The sequence below is a fragment of the Coffea arabica genome, chromosome 8e (genome assembly GCF_036785885.1).
Source record: "Coffea arabica cultivar ET-39 chromosome 8e, Coffea Arabica ET-39 HiFi, whole genome shotgun sequence".
NCBI lineage: Eukaryota > Viridiplantae > Streptophyta > Magnoliopsida > Gentianales > Rubiaceae > Coffea > Coffea arabica.
Window position 1 is genome coordinate 50,257,539 of NC_092324.1, and position 24,881 is coordinate 50,282,419.

General features: G+C 35.0%; 1 protein-coding gene across 3 annotated transcripts; it reads right to left on the reverse strand.

The window, feature by feature from the left end:
- Nucleotides 1-4,067: 4,067 nt before the first annotated feature.
- Nucleotides 4,068-21,263, reverse strand: LOC113702652 (DNA-directed RNA polymerase IV subunit 1-like). 3 transcript variants are annotated; one of them, XM_027223756.2, is made up of 20 exons: nt 21,117-21,263; nt 17,993-18,119; nt 16,740-16,846; nt 16,166-16,286; nt 15,954-16,075; nt 14,946-14,999; nt 14,645-14,863; nt 13,463-13,600; nt 13,284-13,379; nt 11,227-13,164; nt 10,252-10,421; nt 10,068-10,134; nt 9,837-9,955; nt 9,324-9,472; nt 8,824-9,083; nt 8,539-8,712; nt 8,288-8,425; nt 6,829-7,073; nt 6,017-6,128; nt 4,068-5,018 (listed from the first exon to the last, which is right to left on the reverse strand). In XM_027223756.2, exons 3-20 carry the CDS (start codon nt 16,836-16,838, stop codon nt 4,809-4,811), a joined length of 4,431 nt encoding a protein of 1,476 aa, XP_027079557.2. In that variant the 5' UTR covers nt 16,839-16,846; nt 17,993-18,119; nt 21,117-21,263; the 3' UTR covers nt 4,068-4,808. The 3 variants fall into 3 exon arrangements, with proteins under 3 accessions (XP_027079557.2, XP_027079561.2, XP_027079559.2); XM_027223760.2 differs by having other exon boundaries at nt 18,048-18,119; nt 21,117-21,257; XM_027223758.2 differs by having other exon boundaries at nt 18,044-18,119; nt 21,117-21,257.
- Between the last annotated feature and the right edge of the window lie 3,618 nt (nt 21,264-24,881).

Here is a 24,881-nt window from a genome sequence, read left to right on the forward strand (position 1 = left end):
ATTTTTAGGTTCAGCCTCAGACCGGCTCACTAAATGATCGGGCTCGTGGGGCTTTCTGTCGGGCCAGCGCGAGCAGACTCATTGACAATCCTAGTTTGTTTAGCATACTTGCTTTGTCGAATGAATATTAACACGTTCCAAACAATCCTTGTCGCAAAAAAATTGGAGACAAAACATTAACCCTCTAAATTGAATGATGTTTAATTATCCGATCTGATGATGAAGTGAAACACCTACTTGGCAAAAAGTAACAGATATAGGACAAGAGACATAGTTCCATCGCAATCTGGTCGGAGTAAAATATGATATCCAGAGTATCCATTATCTCATTATTTCCATACATATATATATATATATGTATATATATACTCATATATATATCATGCACATGCAACACATTCAAGGACAATAGCATAGATTGAATGATTGAATAAGAGCAGGAGGAAACATACAAGAAGCCACCTTGCAGAGAATAATAGAATGTCGTAGTATACACACACACGGGAAAAAGTAATAAAGAGCACCACATCTAATGTACAATAAAACCGCTGCAAAGCCTTGAACCCATATATGCTGATCTCTTCTTTCTCTCCGATGAAAGGTAAATCTGTACGTTTTATAGTATCTAATTTCTACGTTTAAAAGGGTGAAAATTTTAGATACTTGAAATTTTGCTAATTGAACCAACTCTCAATAGAGGAGTTGGCCACCATCAAGCCTTTAAGGCTTGGTGAACCCTTGTCTCCCACTAAGTTACTAATTGTTACAGGTGTGGCTCTCCAAATCCAGACGGGTGTGTAATGCACCCGTGGTTCAGTCTCCAAATTTCTGTCCTGTGGTGGTTCAGTCTCTGTCGGCCCCCCCAATAGATCCAGTTGGGTCCCCTTAAAATAGGATAGAGTAGGAGTAGGATCCGAGTGTCGAAAAAAAAAGAAAGAAATTTTGCTAATTGAACCAACTCTCAATAGAGGAGTTGGCCACCATCAAGCCTTTAAGGCTTGGTGAACCCTTGTCTCCCACTAAGGCACTAATTGTCACAAGTGTGGCTCTCCAAATCCAGACGGATGTGTAGTGCACCCGTCTGGTCCGATGGTGGTTCAGTCCCCGTCGGCCCCCCAATAGACCCAGTTGAGTCCCCCGTAAAACAGGATAGAGTAGGAGTAGGATCCGAGTGTCGAAAAAAAAAAAAGAAATTTTGCTAATTGCCAGACAAGCAATATTATGCAGGAAAGAGTACTCATATGGTTTCTCTCTTATTTCTCCTTGCAAATTGAGCTGAATATCCAGACCACACGGGAGAAGCAGCTTATTAGTATTAGTTAATCATGCGACAATTTTGGCTCAACCAAGACTATTATTAGCATTACCTTTGCTTATTAGTATATACGTACTTAACCACAATGGTTTTTTTTTTTTTTGGGTAAATTAATGAGCAGTAAAACCCTGGCTGGTGGAGTGATTAATTGTTCAATTATGATCATCACATTGTCATTATCTCAACAGTCAGCAGAACTTAAGAAAAAATAAAAACAAACTCTCAACCTTCATCGAGTAGGATTAATCTGGTCATGCTTAATTGGTTATATGTAGTCAAGACTGGCATAATTTTGCTTTCCATGTTTTTCAAGCCAAATAAAGTGGCTGTCATGCATTCCATTTTTTTCAACTTGTAAAATAATGAAACCTGCAATTATTGAGCATCCAATCGGAACAACTAGGACAGGTACTTCTCTCTGGATTGCTCGTGCTTGTGATCGTGATCCTGTCCCATAAATGAAGCACCGCTCAGATGCAACAGGATTGGATCTCGAAGTCTAATACATATTTTTCTTTAATAAATAATAATAATAATAATGACAATGCTTCTGGGTTCACTATTGAATCAATTAAATTTGTGGCTTCATGTTGCTACAACTGATCATTCAATGTGTCAAGTTTGGAGTGATCTTGATACTTTTCTCTCCAATTCTGCAAAGACCCAAAAAGGAAAAAATTACCTGTAAAATGATTCTGTTTGACTTAATGAAGATTAATTTATCAACTCTTCAGCATTTTTATTCTTTGAAGAAAGAATTTATCTTTTGAAACGCAAATGTTATGCTCATCCAAGTTGAAGCTCATATAAATTAGGATAAATTATTAGCAACCCCGGTTTGATTTCACATATTATTACATGATCCTTCTACCATTTTAAACCATCCAAATAACCTCTTACAGTTTTATGTAAAATGAAATTTTAATAGAAAAAGCCTCTGTAACGTTGTTAGTTGAAATAATGGTATTACCGTTGTTTAAATACTAAATAGAATGAGGGTCTAATAACTTTTTTTTTTTTTTTAATTTTCAACAAGTGGGGGTGGAATTCAAGGAATATAAAACTATAAGGAAATTCTGTTAGCATAAGCAAAACCATAGGAGGTTCACGGGATATTTACGCAAACTATAAGAAAATTAAGCGAATATCAAAATTTCATTAAATGCTTTTTTGGAGTGAATATGGATCAATTGCAAAAGGTGCTTTTCACCTTATATAAAAGATACCAAATGAATACGTTGAAACGTTAGAGAAATTACGTGATAATATGCAAAACTGTAAGAGGGTTATTAGCTAGTAATTTATCCTGTAAACTATTAAATTTTCCAAAATCGAATTCGAAGGAAACGCACCAAAGTATATGTCTCACATTTCATTTTCAGGTCAGACAAACTTTTCCTAACTCGTACTCAAAAACTTTGTGGCTTAGTGACGGTGGCTAGCTAAGAAATATGCATTTAAGCACAAGACGGCAAAATGCGGCCCATGGTGTGGGGTTGGATTGTTATAGGCCATGCGTTTCTGACCAATGACTTTCTCTTGTTTTTCCCACCTCTCCTTTATTCTTTTGGTCGTCTTAGTTATTTTCTAGACTTCCAAAATGTTTCTCCTTCATGCCCCAGTGCTTGTCAATTCGTCCTATGTTCATTAATTTTTGCGTTTTGGTCATTTTTATGTGGTCCAGTCAATTACATGAGGTCAGGAGTTAATTTGATACAGCCCCTTTAAATTGATGTTACCCCCCAACATTTCGACCGATTAATGATTGGTCAAAACTCAAAACAAGACAATCAATAAAATTTTCTTTGCCCTGTTCAAAACTTGCGGCCAAGTAACTCTTCTTTTTGTTTTTGGCTTACAACAATACAATGCAACGGGTTACTCTTAGATGACTAGTCATAAAATTTTTTAGACTTTTCATACATGACAAATAATTAAAAAATAGTCGTAAAATAAATACTTGACATTTAAATCCGTCGATGGTTATCTTTTTCATTTTTGCCTCTCACAATTCAGTTGCTTTCGCTAATTTCCAACCAAATTCGTACCCAAGTTGCTCTGTAATCAAACACAAATTGGCAACAACAGACTTTTTTTATTTTCCTTTTGAGATGGGATTCGACAACAATGGATTTGAGCCTTCGTGAAATAATGCAACTTGTAATGTAGGGAATGAGTAGATGCAGTGAATTATTTGTGTCATCTTTCTTTCTGATAAAAAAAAAAAAATGAATGTTCTTCTCGACTTTTGCGAATCAGAACAAAGTTTTGTATGTATAGACCGAATTATACAACATTTGATACAATAATTGATTTCCTGGTGGGATCAGATCACTGATGATCCTCTTCCTCTAGTCAGTAGGCAATCAGGCACCACTGGGAATTAAGCAGTTAAACGAGTTCCATGTCCAGATAAGTTGGTTTCCTGACCACTGATTTTTGGTCCAGTCCTCCTTTTCATTCTACCTCTTTTTAGTTATTCATGTGTTGCCCGCAGGAACCAAATTAAGTCTTCAAATGACATACTTGCTTAATAAATTATACCATTAGTTTAGTCCTCCAAATTAGAGAAATTTGTAATGTTCCTGCTGACCGCAATGATATGATGTTCAACAACTAAATTCATCTCAAGGGAAATGTTGGTTCTTGAAAAGTTAGGAACACCTGGGAGGTAGGTAATTGGCATTCAAGCTGAAGTCTGCATTTATGCCAACGACCAACTCCTAAGTTGCCAGCAGCACGGCCAGAGTAATTTCTTGAAACAAAGTCGATATAAGCAGGCAGCATACAAAGTACCATGTGATATTACAACATCAAAATGGATATGCAGCCCCTTAATTCAGAGCGTCTCGCTGCTACTTCCACTAAATCTTCTTTGCCATTTCAAAACTAGGCAAACAAACTTTAGTGGAAGCAGCAAAAAGAAGCATAAGAATTGAGCTACCCTATACATTTATAAGATGTTAAACTCCAACACGTTTAATCATTACAAAGAAAACTATAACAACACAGAAATACAACAGTTCTATTAGTTCATCCTCTCCTCCTCCTATGTGGAACAGCATCGGGTTATAAAGTAAGTTCTAGCACTTGTAATCAGCATTTAGGCATTAGCGTCATCCATTGCACAAAACTACACAGATTCAGAATATGAAGAAATTGCCAGTGATGCATCTGCATGCCGATCCAATCATTCTACTGCAGAGCAGCTGCTGATATCTTACTATCCTATCGTTAGGTCAGTCAGAAACACTTTCACAAACCAGCCAGCTGCTTATACCTTTCCCTCCATTCCTCTAGGATAACATAATGCTTGTACTTCTAAAGTTTGTGCGAATGATGCATTTTGTCTTATAATACTAAACTACGCCCTAACTGCCCCGGTGAGCCCTCCAAAAACCAAAATAACAAAGCAAAATTTACTCCAGGTTTCACTGTCCCGTTGTTATCATCTATATGTAAGGAGAAGGATAGAGGATAGAAACCTATGGTCTTATTTTCGGCAACGATGGCCCATTGGCCACACTCGACTATTTGCCTTGGGGCCGTTCAACCATTTTGACTCGTATTTTTTTGCCCAATCAGGAGCAATTAACCGCAGAGCATTATGTACACACTTGTGATAAGAAAAGTCTGCAACAGTCCCATCTTTCCTTACCAACACAAAGCAGCGAGAATTATCATATTCTGAGTGATATCCCACCTGTAAAAAGCAAGGAGATAAATGTGAGGTAAATAAATTCAGAATGTGCAGCCAAGCCAATGCAAATAACGGATAGGCAGAGGCAACTACACGTCCAAAAAGGAAATTGAGTCTCCCAGTGTGTTGAATCCCACTTCCCACATTCCAAGAGCAAATGATATTCACATTATATCATAAAAGTCAATTTGATATAACAAAAAAATCTCTTGAACGTTGGCTCTTGCTTTTCTCATTTTGCAGGAAGCTTTTCTTCTGCTCTGTTATTCTATTCTCCCTCCCCAACCCCAACCCTTCCCCCCCCCCCCCGGGTGCCCAAAAAAAATGAGATAATGAGGAAAAAAGACCCACACGCACGCACAGACACCCATACAGGGGAAAAAATAATGGAGAAAAGAAAAATCCCGAGTATCCAAAGTTTTAGAATACAATATGTGATTACCACATTTAGGAGACATGAAGACGTAAAGATCATCCTTTAAAACAATCACAATGATATTGGCTAAAAGAATTAGGTTCTGATATTTAGGAATAAAGGAAAATAAGCTTTTTTGAGCCCTTGAGCTAAAATACAATTTAACTGCTTTTACAGTGAGCTTTGTCTCCATTGTTCTGTCACCAAATGGTTCGATTGGTGGATACAAGCATAGCATCAGAAATTATGGAAACAAAGGCTTTTCACTTCCCTCCCCTAGTAAAAAGACTGACCATAGTAACTGTTGGAAGCAAACTCATTGAACCTGATTTATATCTTCCATGAGAGGCCCAATCTCCCAAAAAGGGAAAAAGCAATAAACCTTGATATTTTCATCAATTTCAGCCCAAAAAAAAATCTCTAATCATAGGCTATAATCTACAATATCTCAAAGCAGGTTCATTCAAGAAACTGTAAGCAACTAATTGCCACAAACTCTGAGCAGCTTCATTTCGAAAACAAGAAAATGAAAAAGATAGAGAATGAAATGTTCTCCAACATTTTTATATTTCTATACTCGCTTTACCTTAATTTCATGAGCCCCTATTCCAATCTTCTCACTGCTTCGAGGATGAAAACTTAAAGCAGCCATTACAATAGTCTTATCTATTTCACTGAGCTGGCAATCAACATCATACCTTACAAAATGAGAAAAGGAGGAGGATCATTACTGAAAAGAACTCAAATTAGAGACTAACAAAGAGCAGTGAGATCAAAACAAAGAGAATAAGAAACACGAAAGTTAATTAGCACAAAACGCCATCCATAATGTTGAATGAGATAAAATTCTTCATCAGCAATGCATGATCAAGAAAATAAAGCTTGCATCTATCAGTTTATGCTAGCAAGAGAAAATGTTGATGATCAACACAAGTCTTTCACCCAGCAGCGCATCTTAGGGAATAAAACAGTTCAATAATCTAAAACAAATGCTCCTTGTGCAACAAGTATTTGCAGGACTAAGGAAAAACGTTGTAAATCCTAATTCAAAGTAAATCTGGTTGTTAATAAAGCTAGATCCTTGATAGAGAGGCCCTGTCAAAAAAGCAATGACCAGAAGAGTTGCAATATACCTAACCTAACATATAAATTTTCCAACAGATTCATGTAATGCAAATCTATGCTGCTAGGCAAAAGATGTTTCAAAACTCATGATATATTCTGAAAATAAGAAGGTAAAATACAGATGAACAACAAATATCAAATTGAATGCAGTCAATGTCTGCGCATTATGTAATTACCAAAAAAGAATGAACTCATGCATGCAAATTAATTACTATTACAACGTATGAGTTTATATAATGGGGTAAGAAAAAGGAAACTGAATAGGTAGCATACTTATTTAACATATGTTTCAAGCTGTGAGAGAGCTTTTGGATATCTTTCAATGAGAAGAAATTCCGCAAGAGTGTCCGAGGGAGAATGCATCCCTTTGTCGCTAAATCATCATATGCAAATAAATGTTGCACCATAGATTTTCCAGACATTTCATAGTCTTTGTTCGGAAACTTCACTTGTTGATTCAAGTTGACAATGCTACCCAGCAGATCGTAGACATCTATGGACTTAGCAGGTTCATGACCCTAACAGAAGACAAACACATGGATGTAAGAACTATTTCAAACATTTACCAGAAAGACCGCAATGTTTTCAAAGCCTACAAGCGAACTGCATTTTAACTTACATTTGTAACAACTGTTATGGAAGACAAACTGTAAAATCAGGGTAACTTGGAGGATTGAAATGGAATTGGATTATTAACAGATAAAATTGCTAAGAGCATAATAGCATGTATTGGAAAAAATTGAGAACACATGTTTTTCCAAAATAATGCCTTTAATTCTCTCGGGTACAATAAAAACATATACAACAAAACAATATGATTCAGGATTCATGCTACTGAAACATGAATGTTGCTAAATGGAGATTAGCAAGGAATATAAAATCACAAGAGCCAGATTCAAGAAAGATTTGGATGTTGGTACAATCTTCTGGTGTGTTTGGTAAAACGAAAATCACAAAGGATGGTACTAGTCGTTGGACTCATTTGTTTTTTTGTGGTATTGAAATTTACCAATTACAACTTATTCAGATCTTAAGCATTTAAGCTGATTTATGGGTAAAAGGTGTATTTCCCAAAAAAAAAAATCCTAAAATTCCAGGAGGGAAGTTAATTCAGATCGACAAGCCCAGTTTCCAAGTCACACAAGATCTCCATCTTTGAGCATAGAAGCTATTTGTGTATGATGAACAGGTGGAGGGTAAAAGTCAATTGCCAATAACAACAATTTATTGATTTTTTTTCTGTAAACCTTCTCTTAGTTTAAACATCTTATTCCTCAATAATTATGGAAGAAGTACAGATAAACAGAACCAAAAGAAGAGTATGAGGAGGCCAATTACATTAGCGTGGTTTTGTCTACCAGTCAATTGTGATAAAGGAGAAGAGCATCGAAGATGCACTATTGTCATCAAGAAACATGTTTGCTATGGCACTCAAGAGAAGCTCAAACAGATGTCCACCAACATGTGGGACAGCAAAGGTAGAACAAATGGAGGGGGAATTGTGGAGGCTCAAAGGAATTAGCTGATTCAGAATATGAGGTGGCATCTGAAGAGGTAACTATGTGATTTACTGCAATGTGCTTATTTGTTTATGAGATTTGTCTTTGATCATTGATAAGTATCAATTACAGCTGTCTGACCAAAGAATCAATCTGTACTTATTTCAATATGGCAGCCCATACGTATGATTTTAACAATATCGATGTTACCATAAGTTATCAATATTGTCTACCTTCCCAGAATATATGATATCAAATCGAGCACCAGTCCCTATTGAAGGAACCATTCCCCATGACAAGGCATCTACAGTTCCTTGAAGATTATCCACAATTCCCGTCTTGGCAGCTCTAACAAAGCAATCACCTGGGCTCTGCAACAATTTCAATGTACAGGAAACATCACAGTAGCAGGTTAAGGAATTGTGTCCAGATGGAGGACAAGTAGAAAAACCAGCAAAAGAAACATGAATTGAAGGTAACTAACAGAAAAGCATGCTTGCAGAAAGGGTGAAGAAACAGCAGTCTCCTTTCTTTGCTGTGCCAGCCCTTTGGCATTTAAAGCAACAAATTCTCCAGTAGCAGAAAGGCAATCTGCAGTAAGAACTAAATGTTCTGGGAGAATTGTTTTCCCAGTATCACTGATTGCAGAATTGAGACTCTGCATTAAAGTGAAAATTGATAATGTGTTTATTCTTCCTCTGGTTGGGAAAAAAAGAAAAATAAAAAAGGCTAATATAGAGTTAATAGGACCTTGAAAGGCATAACTCACACTTAGAAAATGGTTTACTGCAGCATCAATGCCATAAGCTGGAGCCATATCATGAATATCATCTGGATGACTGCGTTCCCAATCAATGAGATCTCTTATGCGGAGGCAATTGTCCACAAGGATACTCCAGAATTTCGTTCTGTCACACTTCTCTGACATGAAAACCCGCAAATAAACTCCACCCAAAGAGCCTTTAGAAGATTTTGATGAATTCCGACAATCTTTCCACATGATATCAACTTTCTTAAATTCTGGGAACCCTATTTAACAAACAAAGATGATAATTTCGCAGTTACACATTTGTGTTTTCCACATAAGTATATTCATCAACTCTACAATGCTTATACATATATTCATACGTTCTTTGGAAGCTCTGCCATAATTTTGCACAAGCAAAGTAGAATTAACATGAATAGCAAAGGCTTCGTTATTAAGTGATTCCATGTGATGCTGATAGATATGACAGTGAGTTGGTAGTACAACAGTTGAAGTAAACTAACCTTTTATAACAGTTCCAAGGAGGAACGGCATTACCATATTTCGAAGGATATCCAGACGTAAAGATGATTTCTTGGACTTCTCAAGAATTGAAACTGTGAGGCATATCTTGGTATCCTTTTCATTTTGCTTTAAAGCTAGAGAACACGCCCTAATGTAAAATAAGCAAGCCAAGTTAAACACGAAATAAGACTTTACCCAAGAACACTAGAAAATGAATGGAATGAGAATAACATTCTAGATAAACCATGTAGCTTTGATGTCCATTTTTAAATGTTTTCGAGATAAAGCAGTAAAAATTATGCCATGTTCTGGAGGACACCTCCATTTTGAATATAAGATCTCAACCTTTTGCATTCCACTAATGTTTAAGGGATTAGCAAATTCACTTTGATATTCTTTTATCTAATAGTCAAGCAAGATAGAGAATCCATGCAAAATCTGCCTCGTTCATACACTCCTCATAAATGTAATAGCAGCCAGTATGACAATTTTCTATAATGAAAACATCTTACTTTCCCGTTATCTGCAGGTCTGGAAGATTTATTTTCAATTTTACTTTAGCAGATCTCCATGCCATGTTAAGAGCATCAATTATTGACTGCACCCTGAGCCTTTTCCTCTTGATAATTTCCTGAAAGAAGTGGCCTTACAAATTATCAGGAAAGATATTCAGAGAAAGAAATTATCACAGGTATACAGTCTCAACATACAGGGAAAAAAGAATTCATCTTCAATTGCATTACCTTGGATATATGCAAATGACAAATCCAAGGACTTATTTGAGTGCGACTACATTTCTCCTTGGAGTAGCTAGTACACATTATGCCATACATAAATTAGACTAACGTGAGATTAGGCATATTAAAATGTCATCAAACCAAAAAGTTATGAAGAAGCATGCTTTGTATGCAATATCAGAAAAATTACCTGATCATTGAAGAAGAAACTACATCTCTGAGCATTAGCCTCTCCAAATGATCCTTCACTTCTAATGCTCCATATTCAAGACCATAGGTCTGCCTTCCAAGTTTCTTACACAAAAAGATTGATGCAGTCTTATCACCACTGCTCTTTTTTACTCCACAATCTAGAATTTTCTGCACATTTAAATTGGAATACCACAATAATGTAAGTCACCCCAATTTAACAGCAAAATTACATGTAGTTGTCAATTATTAGTATAGGGCAAGCTATTGAGGTTTCGGCAGAACCATCAGTTTAGAGCGCCTAGCCAGGAGAAAGAAGTGATACATGCCCATATATTATAGGAAGTCAATTACAATTCAAAAAGCTAAGACTTCTTGCTAGACCACTTATTACTCAGCATAGTACAAAGAGTATTCCTCTCTTGTATGTGACAAAAAAAATTAGAATGCAGCATGCAACCTAAGCATAGATTTCAAAGAGCATTTACTAGGTTTCCCCACAAAGAATGACAAAATAGTCCTGAAAAGAAAAGAGAACAGACTATATCCTTTTTTAGTTAGTTTGCATAGCAAGGCCTCATTTTGCATAGATCTTTTAGTGGCCATCACTCATCTCATATTCAATCCAAAACATATATAACACAACAGAAAAATTAAACAGACTGCAAGAAAGAAGGTTGAAAACTGCCATATAATCTTAAAGTCAGAACTCGTTTTTAATATGAACAAATTGATTAAGATTTGCAGCACCCACAGACCAAGTAATTTAAAATCAACTCATTACTACACAACATTTTGTTGAGCAAGCAAATAAAAATTACTATAAACTAGCTCATGAAAGAAATTCAGAAAAAATGTTGGGAAGATAAAGCTAATAATTTAAATAAAACATAAAACAAATAAAGCCAATAAGATAACTGAATAAGAGGCATGCATAGATAAATACAAACAAAAAATGCACAAGAGAGATGGGAACCTTCAGGTTCAGGAGTGGTGATGATTCAAGTGCACTAATAGGCAAGTCTAATGCACTGTATGCGGCTTCAGAAATCGCACAAGCAGCCAGTGCACCAACAGGATGACCACCCACAACATCATAAGCAGGAATTGTCTCACTGGGAGACTCATCATTGCAGTTACAGGGAGTCAGAGTATCTCTGCTATTGTATGAAAACTGAATAAGTTGATTTCCATAAGAATTTCTTACTGTTCCATCATATCCAATGCTTAGATCACGCATGAAAAACATAAGTTTCCGGGTCAAAGTCCCAGACACATCTGCATGACCACTGAAAGAACTATCTCGAGTTGTCAATGAATGCACAAAACATTCCATAGGATTTAAGCCTGTTAGAAATGAATTTTCAATGACAGCAAACGGGATGTAAGAACCGGAATGATCTAAGGTACCATGAGATTCATGAACAGAGATCTTATGATAATTCCAGGTAGCACAAGAAAGCTGATGGGGAATACTAAAGGATAATGGAACCACTGAATGCTGCAAACCAAGACACATACTGTGCTGAACTAATTTTAGCAAGTTGCCCTTGCTTCCAGCCATTAACATAGACAAAAATGAGTTATCCTTGCTCACATAGTGGTACACCAAATGCTGAACATCCAAAAACACTTGCTTAAAAGCAGAAACAGAAGCTTCACTGAGTACTGAGGAGTTCTGCTGCTGAATAGAAGACAAATGCTGTTCTCCAAAATCTACACTACGTTTGTTTGCTTCAGTGCTTTCAACAAGGAAATCTTGATTGGAACCCATCATCAGAAGTCTGATTGAAGATAGCAGCTCTGCTTCTTGCAGCCCACAAGAGACTTCTTCAATCATATTTTGTCTGGAATATGCATCAGAAGTAAGGTAAAGATCAGAAAGTGATACACTTAGCCCTCTCATTGCCAACCACTCACAAAGAACTTCCTGTGCAGCACACAGAAAGCCAAGAACTTCATTTTTACAGCATCTAACAAGACTATGGAAGAGGTTCCCATCGTTATCCCGCAGCCAAGAAGACCCACTAGAAGAAGTAACAATTTCCCCTTTGCTTATCTGCACACCATTTGACTGTGAAACATAATCAAAACATGGAGGAATAAGTAGGGAAAATAATTGTTTCCCTGTCCAAAAGCACTTGTTTCCAGGGGCTTTGGTGATAGCAGGAATTGGCATTGGGCAAGAGCAAAACATCTGCAATTGCTGCATTTGAAACTTGTCCAAAGTCACCCCATCCTCCAAAATTAAATGAGCTGCAGTTAAACTATCATGACTTAGTGACAAAAGGTTTCGACCACTCTGCCCATTAAGTAGCTGTTTGTTTAGAGCAACAAGTTCATTGAGTTCAACTCTAGAATCAACTGATTGAGATACATAACCATGAAGGCAGTCACCATCAAAATCTCCACGGAGAGGAGAACAAATAAGAGGATTGATAGAGAGAACTGAATTTATTGGAAGAATTCTGACAGATAGGGAAAGCATGGAGTGCTGATGGATAGACGGAGGCCTGTTTATCAAAACAATATCTCCATCAAGCATAGGCCTATACAAAACATCTCCACAACACAGCTTGTCAATGATACTAAGTTTCTCAAGTCTACCTCCTCTACGAACACAAATCTCTCCACCACCAACAAGTATTAGGGCAACATAATCCTTTAGCTTCCCAAAGTTCCACCTGTTCACATGCTCAGAGACAAGCAGCTTTTCTGCAATATGACGAGGCATGCCAATTTCACCAAGATTTATATTCGGATCGCCAACTACAACCATGCGAAAAGCATGATCAGTTCGCTTTCCCAAAAGTAGTTCTTTGATATACTTTAAACCAGATGTAGCAACAGCAGAATCTTTAAAACCAAGCACACTGAAAGCAGAATTTATAGCTGATGACTTTTGAGATCGAACCTATAGCAAAAATGTAAAATATACACAATAATCTTTGTCAAAGGCCATCTTTGTATGTTTTCTTAGTCTTTTAAAGTTTGACTGGAAAAGGGAAGAGAACATGAATCAGGTTCTTGTACCTTTGAAACTTTAATGAGGTCCAGAACACGAGCACTCAGTTCGTTGGCAGTTCCTCTAAAATCAATCAGTTTTTTGTACAACTTTGTTTTTGTGTCCTGCATATCATTTCCAGATTATAGAATAGGAAATATAATATTTCACTAATTATATCAAGCAAAATACTGTATATTTCACTTACAAAAGTTATATGTTGTCCCAATTCTGTCACACGATGACAGTTGGGAGTCAAAAGAAAACAGTTAAGGAAGACAGAGCTTTTCCTTTTCAGAAATGATTCAAGGAACCTCGGGTCAACATCTTTTAAGATGTTATAAACCTAAAAAACAAAAGAATTATTAGAGAGAGAGATGAGCAACAAGGATAGGTCATACAAAATTGATAGCAAAAACAGAAGAAAGGCTTTGGAGAGGATATAACATCAAACAACAGATAGCAAAAAAAACATAGTCTAAATCACAAAAAAGTCCATATAGCACATAATTATAGCTAGCTAATTTACATTACAAAAGCAATGCAGACAATCCAAGCCATTTGACCCCATGACAAATAAAGCAAGGAAGACATACTATGTCACTTCACCAATATGAGGGCAGGATACTGGGTAGCATGGGTATACAGCAGTTACACAAACTTCATAACCACATTTCCATTGTCAACCAGCATTGATAACTTATTTTATCTGGTTCTTACTCAAACTGCAGACAAAAACCCTCTTCATGGAAAACACTATTAAAATCCAAGATCTTATTTTTGATCTTTTTATTGCTTTGAATGCCATTTTTCGTCAATTAGCATTGCTGAAACTTGGAACTTCTGTTATTTATGAACAAATCAAGTACAGTGCTTTATCAGCGAAGCAGGTTTTAATACCTTCACATGTTCCTTTCCTACATGATAACCATACATTAGCATCATACTCACCACCCCTCGCAATCTTAGCTTTGACATGATTCTGATACGAGAGGTTATTGCTAGCAATTATACTAGTTTTAAGGTTCCCATCCTTTAGGCAAAAATGCTTGGTTATTATGATTTTTTCAGGGGAAAATTCCAATTTTAAGGATCTCATTGTTGGTGTATTCCATAAGATTACAGTGCAATTGCATTGAATCATCATTGTCAGAATAGCAATAAGATCCAAATGGTGCTATAACAAAACACTCTTGATTAGAGAACTATCAAATAGATAAATGATGTTACTCCCAGATTCGTTGTTTATCAGAGTGTTCCACCTGGGTAGTGAATTATGAACTTATAGTTTCTCTATGCAGACAAAAATTAATTTAATTGCAATGTTGAGGAGAAAAACAGTGCACAAATTACTCATATTTAATACACATCAGCATTATACGCTTGTTACCTGGGCATGTGACAGAAGGCGTTTATTTGATCCCAAATTACTTAGATCTTGCTGAGCATCAGAAGGAATAATATCCCAATAATCAGAAGCCATTGACCCTTTTGAACTCCTATTGCTTGATGACCTTTCGCTCACTTCTGCACTTATTGCAGTTTTGGCGAAGACATCTTTTGAAGTCACTTTGAATTTCATTGGTGGATAAGAATCTCTTGACCTTCCCTGCTCATTTAACCAGAGATACATCAGTTAAGAAATACCAGTAGCCTGTTAGGAAGACATATTGATACAGAATGAACCTTACATCACAATATTTACAAGTATCAGAGTGGTCACGCACAGATGTTGATCCAGAGCTCTGATACAGGCAAAACAAACAAGGATTATGGACTAGCAAGTGACTGAAAATAACTATTTAAGAAATAGAATGCATAGATAAACAGTACTTATTGGATCATATAATGGTCAAGCCTATATCACTAATTTTCTCAAGAGAATTGCCAAAAAAGAAAAAAAAAATGAAAAGACACTCAAGTAAAGTCATAATATCAGGAAGAAAATTTTCAAGCAGGAACTGCATTTTAAAGAAATGAAAAATTATCAGCATCAATTAGATTCTTCTGATATTCTTCAGGAAAAGTAAGGTAGTTCTTCCAGTCTCACTTCATGATCATGGATCCAAAAGACCTAAAAACAACTTCTAAAATTGATGCCCAGGATGAAAAGGCCTTTAAAATTAAAATGCGATGAAGTATTGTATCTAATCAGCTCCACAACAAATGAATAGAAGAACCACAAAGAAATACTCTGTTTACTGCCAAAATAATAAACTTTAGATGTATATGACAGTCATTAGATGAATTAATCGACTCTACACAAAGCCCATAGAATTCGTCTCCGTGCACCAAGAGTAAGTCCAGAAAATCATCCAATGCATTTTTTGATATGTAAATAGTCAAATAGACTGCTGGCTCTGTATATGTTTATACAGAATGAAGAAGCCAGTATCAAGCCTTGAATACTTCAGATCTAGCCAGTTAAATCCGAAAGAGTACACCAAATTTGTCTCCTTTCCGTACAGCTAACTAGATTTAATTCTTCCTCAACTTTTTAAAGCAAAAAAATAGCAAGTCAGGTACTTCTGCCAACAAACATCCTTCATCTCCGAATTCAGTTGATCAATTCAGAAACATTTATCATGAAATGATTATTTAGTCAAGCTTACCAACAGAAAGTATATATTATATAACCCTAGAATCATTAATCATCTCAAACAACCTTAATGATTACTAAAAGGAGCATAGTACCTGACCTTAACCTTATTAACATGAACAGATTTGCATGCCGGACAGATCTTATTTAAAATCTGTGCAACCTCTGGTAAGAAATATGGGTTGAGAATTGTAAAAGGGAAGTTGATTAAACCAAAATGACCTGCAAAACAGACAATTTGTAGTCCCTCATGTAATACTATCACAGCAGCATATCACAAATTAGCATATAGAATATAAGTTCCAATTGTACCTTCACATTCTCTTCTGTCTTTGGCACCACAAGTATTGCAATGGTTAATTAGATTAGGAAAACCCAAAGCAGGATCTGTCACTTCACTGGCAGCTCCAATTAGCTTCACTGATTTCCTTACCTATGAAGTGGCAAGGAAAACTTTTAAACAGAAGCCATAGCAACATCATATCCAAAGAGTTCTACTAAAGGGCAACTACAGTTTAACCAAAAATATCAACAAACTTCCCTCCCTGACCCCTGCATTCTCTCTCTCTGTGTAATTAATCAGTAGATATCTCACCACGAGACGTGTTGGATCCACAAATCTAACTGTTCTATTTTCATGTTTACATAGTTAAGAGAGAAACAAACTTGTCACAATTGCAAAAGTAAAAACTCATCTTTTAAAGAGACCTGGGTAAATCAGAAAACATAGGGACCACGCACATGGTTCCAAGTTCCTTACATACTGACATTGCACATAAGTTTTAGCAATGTCATAAGCATGCTGACATTTCAGGCCAGTGTCAGAGTTCTCTATTAAAGAAAAGTTTAGTTCAAGAGAAAGCCATCATTTGATGTTTATACTTACTGCATCAGCCTCAGATAAAATGTTGAAAGAAATGCTCATTAGGCGACCTTTCTGCTCTAGCTTCTCTGAATGCTCAATATCAATTGTCGCCCGATCCATATTTAGTTCTGAAATTGACAAGTTTGGCCGTAAGAGTCTAGCAGATTCATATATCAAGCAAGCTGAAAATGAAATTTCCAGAAAGAAGAAAGGCAAAGGCAAATCATGATGCATTGAATTTCAAGAATTTTTAGTTAGTACTTTAAATATTTAAATTTAATCTTTTCCTAATGGGTTAGGCTACAATGAAAGGTACTAACCATTAAAATACCAAAGAAATAAAAAGGTATTATATTGAATGGTTGCACCTTAATCTAAATCACATTTTAATTTGTAAACTTTTTCTAATAGGCCCAGGACATGCATGTAAAAGAAAAATCAGTTGCGGTTAGATATGGACCTGGGTGGCCAGCAAAGCTAGTTTTCAATGAGCAAATTCTAATGGAAATCAGATTTTAATGGACCAGAACTTGCACATCCAGCGATGGAAGGCAGGTTCTTTTTTCTGTTAGGTTAGAAGTTATAGCATGGAAAAATTTATAGCCTGGAAAAGAAAAAGATTGATGATACAAAGCCATAACAAGTCTTAGCAGATTGTCGCCAACTCCTGCTAAAGTTCTAGAATGGTAAAAGTAAGCTATATGCATGTTAAAGGCATTGAGACCATAATTGCATGCTACATGGTATAGTTATTAGCCAACAATTTCCTACACAACAGGCTTGATAAGTAAATTATGGAACTTCTTCATGTTCTTCTGATGCATTTTACTTTTGAACGCTTGGTGACTTGGCTTACCTGTTCATATACCAAGAGAATCATCAGGAGGAAATCAATGACATATGGAAGAAGGCTCGAGATTTAAAGTCTTGATATATTTCCACTACACTCCCACTCATAATCTCACATGTCAATCATAGATACAGCAAGTGTATCCCTTATGATAGAAAAAACTGTTTCGGGATCTCTACCTTCTCTAATACCCTCTTTAGTTGTCAAATCATTTACAGGTTTAAACTATTAGAAGAATATTAATTCAGAAGAAAACATTAACTTTACTTTCCAATTTGAATTGAGCATTTCAAACAGGCCTGATCATGTGAGCATATTTTCTTCAACTACTCTACTATACCATGTGGACTGCGTGTATGTAATGAAGAGAACCTCATACATTTATTTAGACACATACAAATCAAAATAGAAACTCTGAGGTTACCAGATTGGAACCAGATATTAGAATTTCAAGAGAAGACTTTTGTGCAGATACCCACTGGCTCAGCAGGAAAACTCAGTGGAGATACTCTCTATACATACTCCAGTCTTTACCCAAACATAACCACTGTCTGCAGCAGAAAAACACATATGCCAGTGGATCAATACTAGAAGTTATGAAACAATTGGAACAAAAATAAGTAATTAATAGTCAACTCATCACTTTCCTGCTGTTTAACAAACTTCATTTTTCTAAAAAGAAACAATATCCAAATCTCGCTTTCAAAGTGCATATATTAATGAAAACCAAATCTACAGTGGCTTTTATTGGAAGGTCGATGTCAGGAAAAAGAAGGTGAAACAGCCTCCTATTGCTGCCTCTGTTAAACTTCTTCCATCTGTGAATTCTCTAACCATGGATTCTATACCTCCTAACACTAAACGAATTTGTTTCATCGACCTTCTATGAAACATAAAATATATCATCCATAAGGTAGAGATACCCAGCTGTTGAAAACCCAAAAAAGGTTGATATCATCATCTCCATAGTTTTCAAATTTATTCATTACACAGACTTTTTCCATGCTTTATATTGTTAACACACCCAATTTATCTAACAATCATATAACAACTAATCCCAAAGCTTCCAAATCAGGGTAGGGATATTCTAAAATACACCTGGTAGAGATATTTTCTTAAGATGTCCCACTGATGGATTTGGAAAAGATTTAAATTCAGAAAATTTGCCAACTTTCATGCCAGAATTCTAGGTTCATTATATCCAGAGTTACCCAAACTTTTAACAACCTTTCAAACTTTAATGGTCAGACCTTATAAAATCTCAACCATGAAGTCCACTCAACTCTGGAAATTATTATTATTATTATTATTAAAATGACCTTTCTTCATACTAGAAAATGCAACTCTGAACTTGTAAAACTCAAGGGAAAGCGATCCTCCCTCAGCAGATACAGAATGCATTTCCACTGCTGCCAAAACAACTTTTCTGGCCTTCTATACTATCAAGCCCAAGAACGCAATGAACATCAATTACTGGTAAAAAGTAATCTCACAAGAGAGGCAGTAAAAGAAATGAATAATAGGCTTAGGCAGTGTTTAAATGGAAAACCATATTGTTTACATTTTCAATATTTACTAGCAGTTCTCTGAGACTTTCAGAACCATAAGTATAGCAGGTTGTGTTCTGTTCACCAGCAGTGCAAACACAATACATTCGATGTATCAAAACATCGCCTGCTTTAATTTGGAATGACACCGTGAAATGCAGCAACAACAACACACAATAAAATATGTGCAGACAAAAGACGATATGATAATGGTGTGCCCATTCACAAAAAAGCAGTTCCCTTGGACACAACAATTATCCTATATTTTCCCTCAAAAAATTACTAAATGCTATGACACATGGCAATTCATATAACATCTAAGATAGATAAATTAAAAGAAAATCACTTGCCAAATACGCTCCCCCCAAAAGAATAAAAATAAATAAAGAATAAAATATCCGAAATACAACTAGTTCGTAACTTTCATTATATTCATCATGAAAGAAACAATGATTGATTACATTCATTAAAGCCTCGATAATCGAGAGAAAAGGAAAAAAAAAGATTCCTTTCTTTTATTACCTTACAATATTCATTAAACCGAATTCATCACAATCCAGCAAACATTATCATGAGACACAATAATTCATCACAGGACATCAGCTACATTTTGGGGCGGGGCGGGGGGGGGGGAGGAATTCCTCCATTACACACAGTTAACAATTCATGAAATTCCAGTTCCTCCATTACACACAATTAACAACCATTCATGAAATTCCAGCAAAGTCATCATTCATAAAACAAAATCATCGAACAAACTGATAAAGCATCTATACAGGATACAGAATTAACAAAATAACATATTTCCATACTTTGCATCAACTACTCATAAAAAGCAATCTAACAAGACTTTCTGAACCATCTGTATAGCAAGATTGAGTTCCACGCGCCAGCAATGCAAATATGATAATGAATCCGAAGATCGCCTGCTGTAATTTGGAGTGATACTATGAAATGCAGCAACATCATAATGCAATAGAAAACATGCAGACAAAGAACGATATGACCAAAAAAATCAATTAATGGTGTGTGCAGCGACAACAAAGCAGCTCCTTAGATAAAGCAATTTTGTCAAAGTATTTGCCCCAAAAAAACTACTAGAATGCTATGACCCATGGCAATTCACCTAAAATCCAAGATAGATACAGGACCCTTACTTGCCAAACACCCCCCAGCCCCAAAAAAAAATTAAATTAAGGAACAAAGAGAATCTGAAACATGACTTGTTCATCACTTTTATTAAATTCATCATAAAACACACAATGATTGGTCGCGTTAATTAAAGCCTTGATGATAGACAGAAAAGGAACTAAAGAAAATTCCTTCTTCTTATCACCCTACAAATATGCATTTAACCCAGATTCATCAAATTCCAGCAGGTATTATCATGAAACACACAATCACTTATCACATTGGACAACAGCTACTGTACTGGACAGAAGAGGAACCCCCTAGCTCCAGCAAAGGTCATCATTCATGAAAAAAATTAAATGATCAAGCCAATAAAGCTACCATATTGGATAGGATACAAAAATAACACCAAGAAATTCCCGTACTTTCCATCAGCTGAAAACAACACAATAATCACAATTCATCTAATTCAAGCAATAACTCAATCCCCACATTGCTCAATTCCTCAAAAACTCTTAACCAGCCAACCCCAATTTTATCTACACATGCAAAAGCCAATTCATGCAAAGATCAATAACCATGATCAGATACCAAAAGAAAAATGCGTCCACAAAACATAGGAAGAGACTTGTACATTAGCACAAACTCTTTATCTATTTTCTACTTGCAGAAACGCGTGATCATCAAGAAAACAAAATCCCACATCAACAGAACTCCATAAAAACCCACAAACCATCTCATGATCACAAATGTACAAAACCCACATTGATAATCAACAGCCCAGAAAAACAAATTCAAGACACCACTCCAAACAACCAACAAAAAAGCACCGAAAAGGAAACAAGCAAAAGAACCCAATAATTCAGTTACCTTTACTAGTCAGTTGAATCTTTGGTGAGGAAGACGGATTCTTCTTCTCAAAAGAGGCACGGGGAGTCCAGGAGCTTCAAGAGGTTTGTTTTGAAGCAGCAGAGTAGAGCAGCGCCTGTTACTCTACCAGCGCCCCCGAAGAGCTATGGGTTGTTATGATGCTAAGAGCAGAGTCTTATTATAGGCATACAGTTTGTAAGCAATACTTTTTGACTCTTTGTTGACAAAATTGTAATTAGTCGCGAAATTGCAAGCACTTCAAGGAGGAAGGAAATACTCGGATATGACTAGTTTACACAAACAACCCTTTGAACCGGACGGTCAGGATTGACCAATATCACCTATTATGTGTTTTGGACAAATATTTTAAAAATATTTGAATTTGTGACATTCCAATGGGAGTACTGTTATTTTTTATCTGGTGGCCAACTTATGTCAGATGAGTTAGTTAATATAATAATGTTAGATAATTTTAAACCGTCAAGATTGATTATGTTGTCTTAAGTAAGTAATATTGGAGCCGTGATATGAAAAATTAAAATTTAAAAATTTCAATTACAACCATGGAACTGACTAAAAATTTTGAGAATAAATATGCATAATATTTGATTTTTTAAATCTATAATTATGGAAAGAAATTTTTTTCTCACAATAAAATGATAAGCTCATTAAGTTGATAAATGCCAACAACTGAAATTATTAAAATACTTTTATGTTAAAAAGGTTTGAATACATCTGTTGCCATTTATAATAGTTATGTCATATCCCTAAAATAAACGCACACAAACGCATGGACACACCCCCATTATTCTAGTCTAATATAACTTCCAGTAAAATAATGATCGTCAACAACTTCCTATCAAAAAAAAAAGAAAAACACAATTCTTCTAAAAAAAAAAACCTCCAACAACTACTAAAAATTTTGATAATTTTTTCTTTTAAAGATTTTTCCTTCTATATTTGCACACACATTGGGTGTGCCATCCCCACTAGTACATATGATGTCTATGAATATACTCATCAATTACATGGTATATCACATATTACATAATCTACTATCTAAACACACTCTAATTGAAGGGTTAAAACTTATTAATTAATAATTGAAGAGTTAAAAGTTAAATTTCATAATAATTTGAGGGCCACTATGACATTTTGCCCCTAAATTTATCCAAGTATTTGCCAAATAATGAAATGCTTTTTTCCTTTTTCTTTTTTTTTTTTTTTGAAGGATGAAATGCTTTAAGTGGGCAGATCAATCATGGCCCAGCAAGGTCCATGACTTCACGGTAGACCAAATATATCTAAGCATCTATTACTCGCTTTTTGAGGGAAAAAAGATAGTTTGTAACCGTCCGATGCTTTGTAATTAAACCGCAAAAGGATTTTTTTTTTTTTTTTTTTTTTGGTAAAAATGATGCACAAATTAAATAATAAAAACCAGAGAAAGACAACTAATACGGTAGCGTCAAGTTGGCGACAAAAGTTGTGGGGCTAGATTCTGTCAGACATTAAACCCTTTTATGATCTATATTTACTATCTCGTCCTTTGTGATTCCTTTTTTTTTTCCAAAAATATGTTATTTGCACCCCATTTTTTATTATTTGCATACCTATCATTTCTTTTTATCATATAATCTAATAAATGAAACTATATCATTAGAATGATAACTATATCATTAGAATGATGTACCATTTGTTTTATTATATAATCTAATAAATAAAAACTATATGATTAGAATGATAATAGGAATGTGATTAACAAAATAGGAGCGCAAATAACAATTTTCATCTTTTTTTTCAAAATGGAAAAGTTGGCTTTGTTATTTAGAGGGGCTCCCCGCCCCTCTTCCCAACCCACCCATCTAGAGATTTCTAATTTCCTGGAATTAAGTAGGTGTGTCAATTGAGTCAAAAACATATTGGCAGGTCAGATCAAAATTCGGGTATAACAGGAGACTTGCTAATCAGAACATGACCCGCCATCCATGAAGGGTCAACATGCCTAACTTGAACATGAAATTTTCAGGTTGTCGGGTCACTCAAATGACACGATATGACTCGAAATATAATTCTAATTTACTAATCTACCGCTATAATTTCTAACCGAATTAACTCCGCACAAGACTAATGACATAATCAAGTAATAAAAATCTCAATAAAATAATTCCAAATCAAATATGAAATAAATAAAACATTGTAAAAGTGTTTTATCCTAAATCAAATCTGAAATAAATTAAAAGTAGAAAATAATGTAATATATCATCTATTCAAACATAACAATTCCAACTTCACACAAGTTAAACAAATTCATTTAAAATTAAGTAGTTAATGCCTTTAGGGGGGAGGGGGGAAGAATAACTTAGTTTAGTTAAATAAAATATTTTTATATTTATTAAATTATTTTTAATTCATAAACATACTATCGGGTCAACCCGTGGGTGCCTAAATTTGACACATTTTCTTTTCAGGTTCATCGGGTTTGACCCGATTCTGACTCGAACCCACGAAATCTCAACCCCAACTCATTAATTTCGTGTTAGATTCGTGTCATATTTTTAGATCGTATTAGAAATTGTCACCTTAGAATTAAGGTTATGTTTCATAAAAGAAACTTTAGAATTTTCTTGTCCAACATAAAACATTATATTATTATTGACTAAATTTTGATTTTTTTTGGTGTGCACAAACTTATTTACCCTTACGCCTCACACATAGTTTAATATTTTTTATTTTCTAATTTTGAAATGAAAGAAGGGATTTTGCAATTCTTTTTCTTTATGCAAGTTATTTGAACTTTGATAATATGCAGTGATTACTAGAAGATATTTAATTAAGTTTGTCATCAAATAAAAATATCCTACAAGAACAAAGTTTTTTTTTAAAGGAGAAAAAACATGAGATGGCAAAGGAAACGCACCCAAAAAAAAAACTGAAGAATCATAAATAGGATGCAAGCTAGGATCCAAAAGGCATGACAATAGATTTGTCATTATGCTATCTCTATCTCTATTCTGTTTCGACTTTCGAGTTTATCTTCAATTCATGTATAGATCTTAGTTCTCTTTTATTAGGTGGAAAATCCCTCTCTGTGATTAAAGCAAATTATACGAATTTATATATGTGTATACTATATAGGTTGCATATATAATGTATTTTGTACTTGGACCTTTTTCTTTATTTTTATTTATCTTTTGAGATTTGCAATTGGACTTGTAAACAACTATATACAGTAAAATCTTTATAGATTAATAACTTTAATACCATACAAATTCTATTAATTTAAAGAGAATCAATAAATTAACAATTTACTGAGTTTACTTACAAATAAAAAAGCACACATTTAATTAACTAAAGTTTAATTTTATTTTTATAAAACTATGAATTATTCTATTAATAAAAAGAGGCTAAAAGTCTAAAATATATAAACCAATCCATATCAACTTGATTTGTAAGTATAATTTAATTCTATTAATATCTTCAATGTACCTACATCCAACTCTCCCATTTACACTAAAAAAAGATAACTTACTAATTATTCTCATTTGTTAAGTCCACCAGATAGCATCATTATCAAAGTGCAATTCTTTATGTGGATTTCTTGCAATACATAAAACTATGGATAAATGTGACCAACTAAGGACAAAAGGATTAAAAAAAAAAGTGAAAACAAAAAGATAAAAAGATAGAAGTTAGGGCTGGCATCATGACACCGAATCGAAGGGCAAATCGGTAAAGTGAGCATTCTGTATTGGGCTACTGACA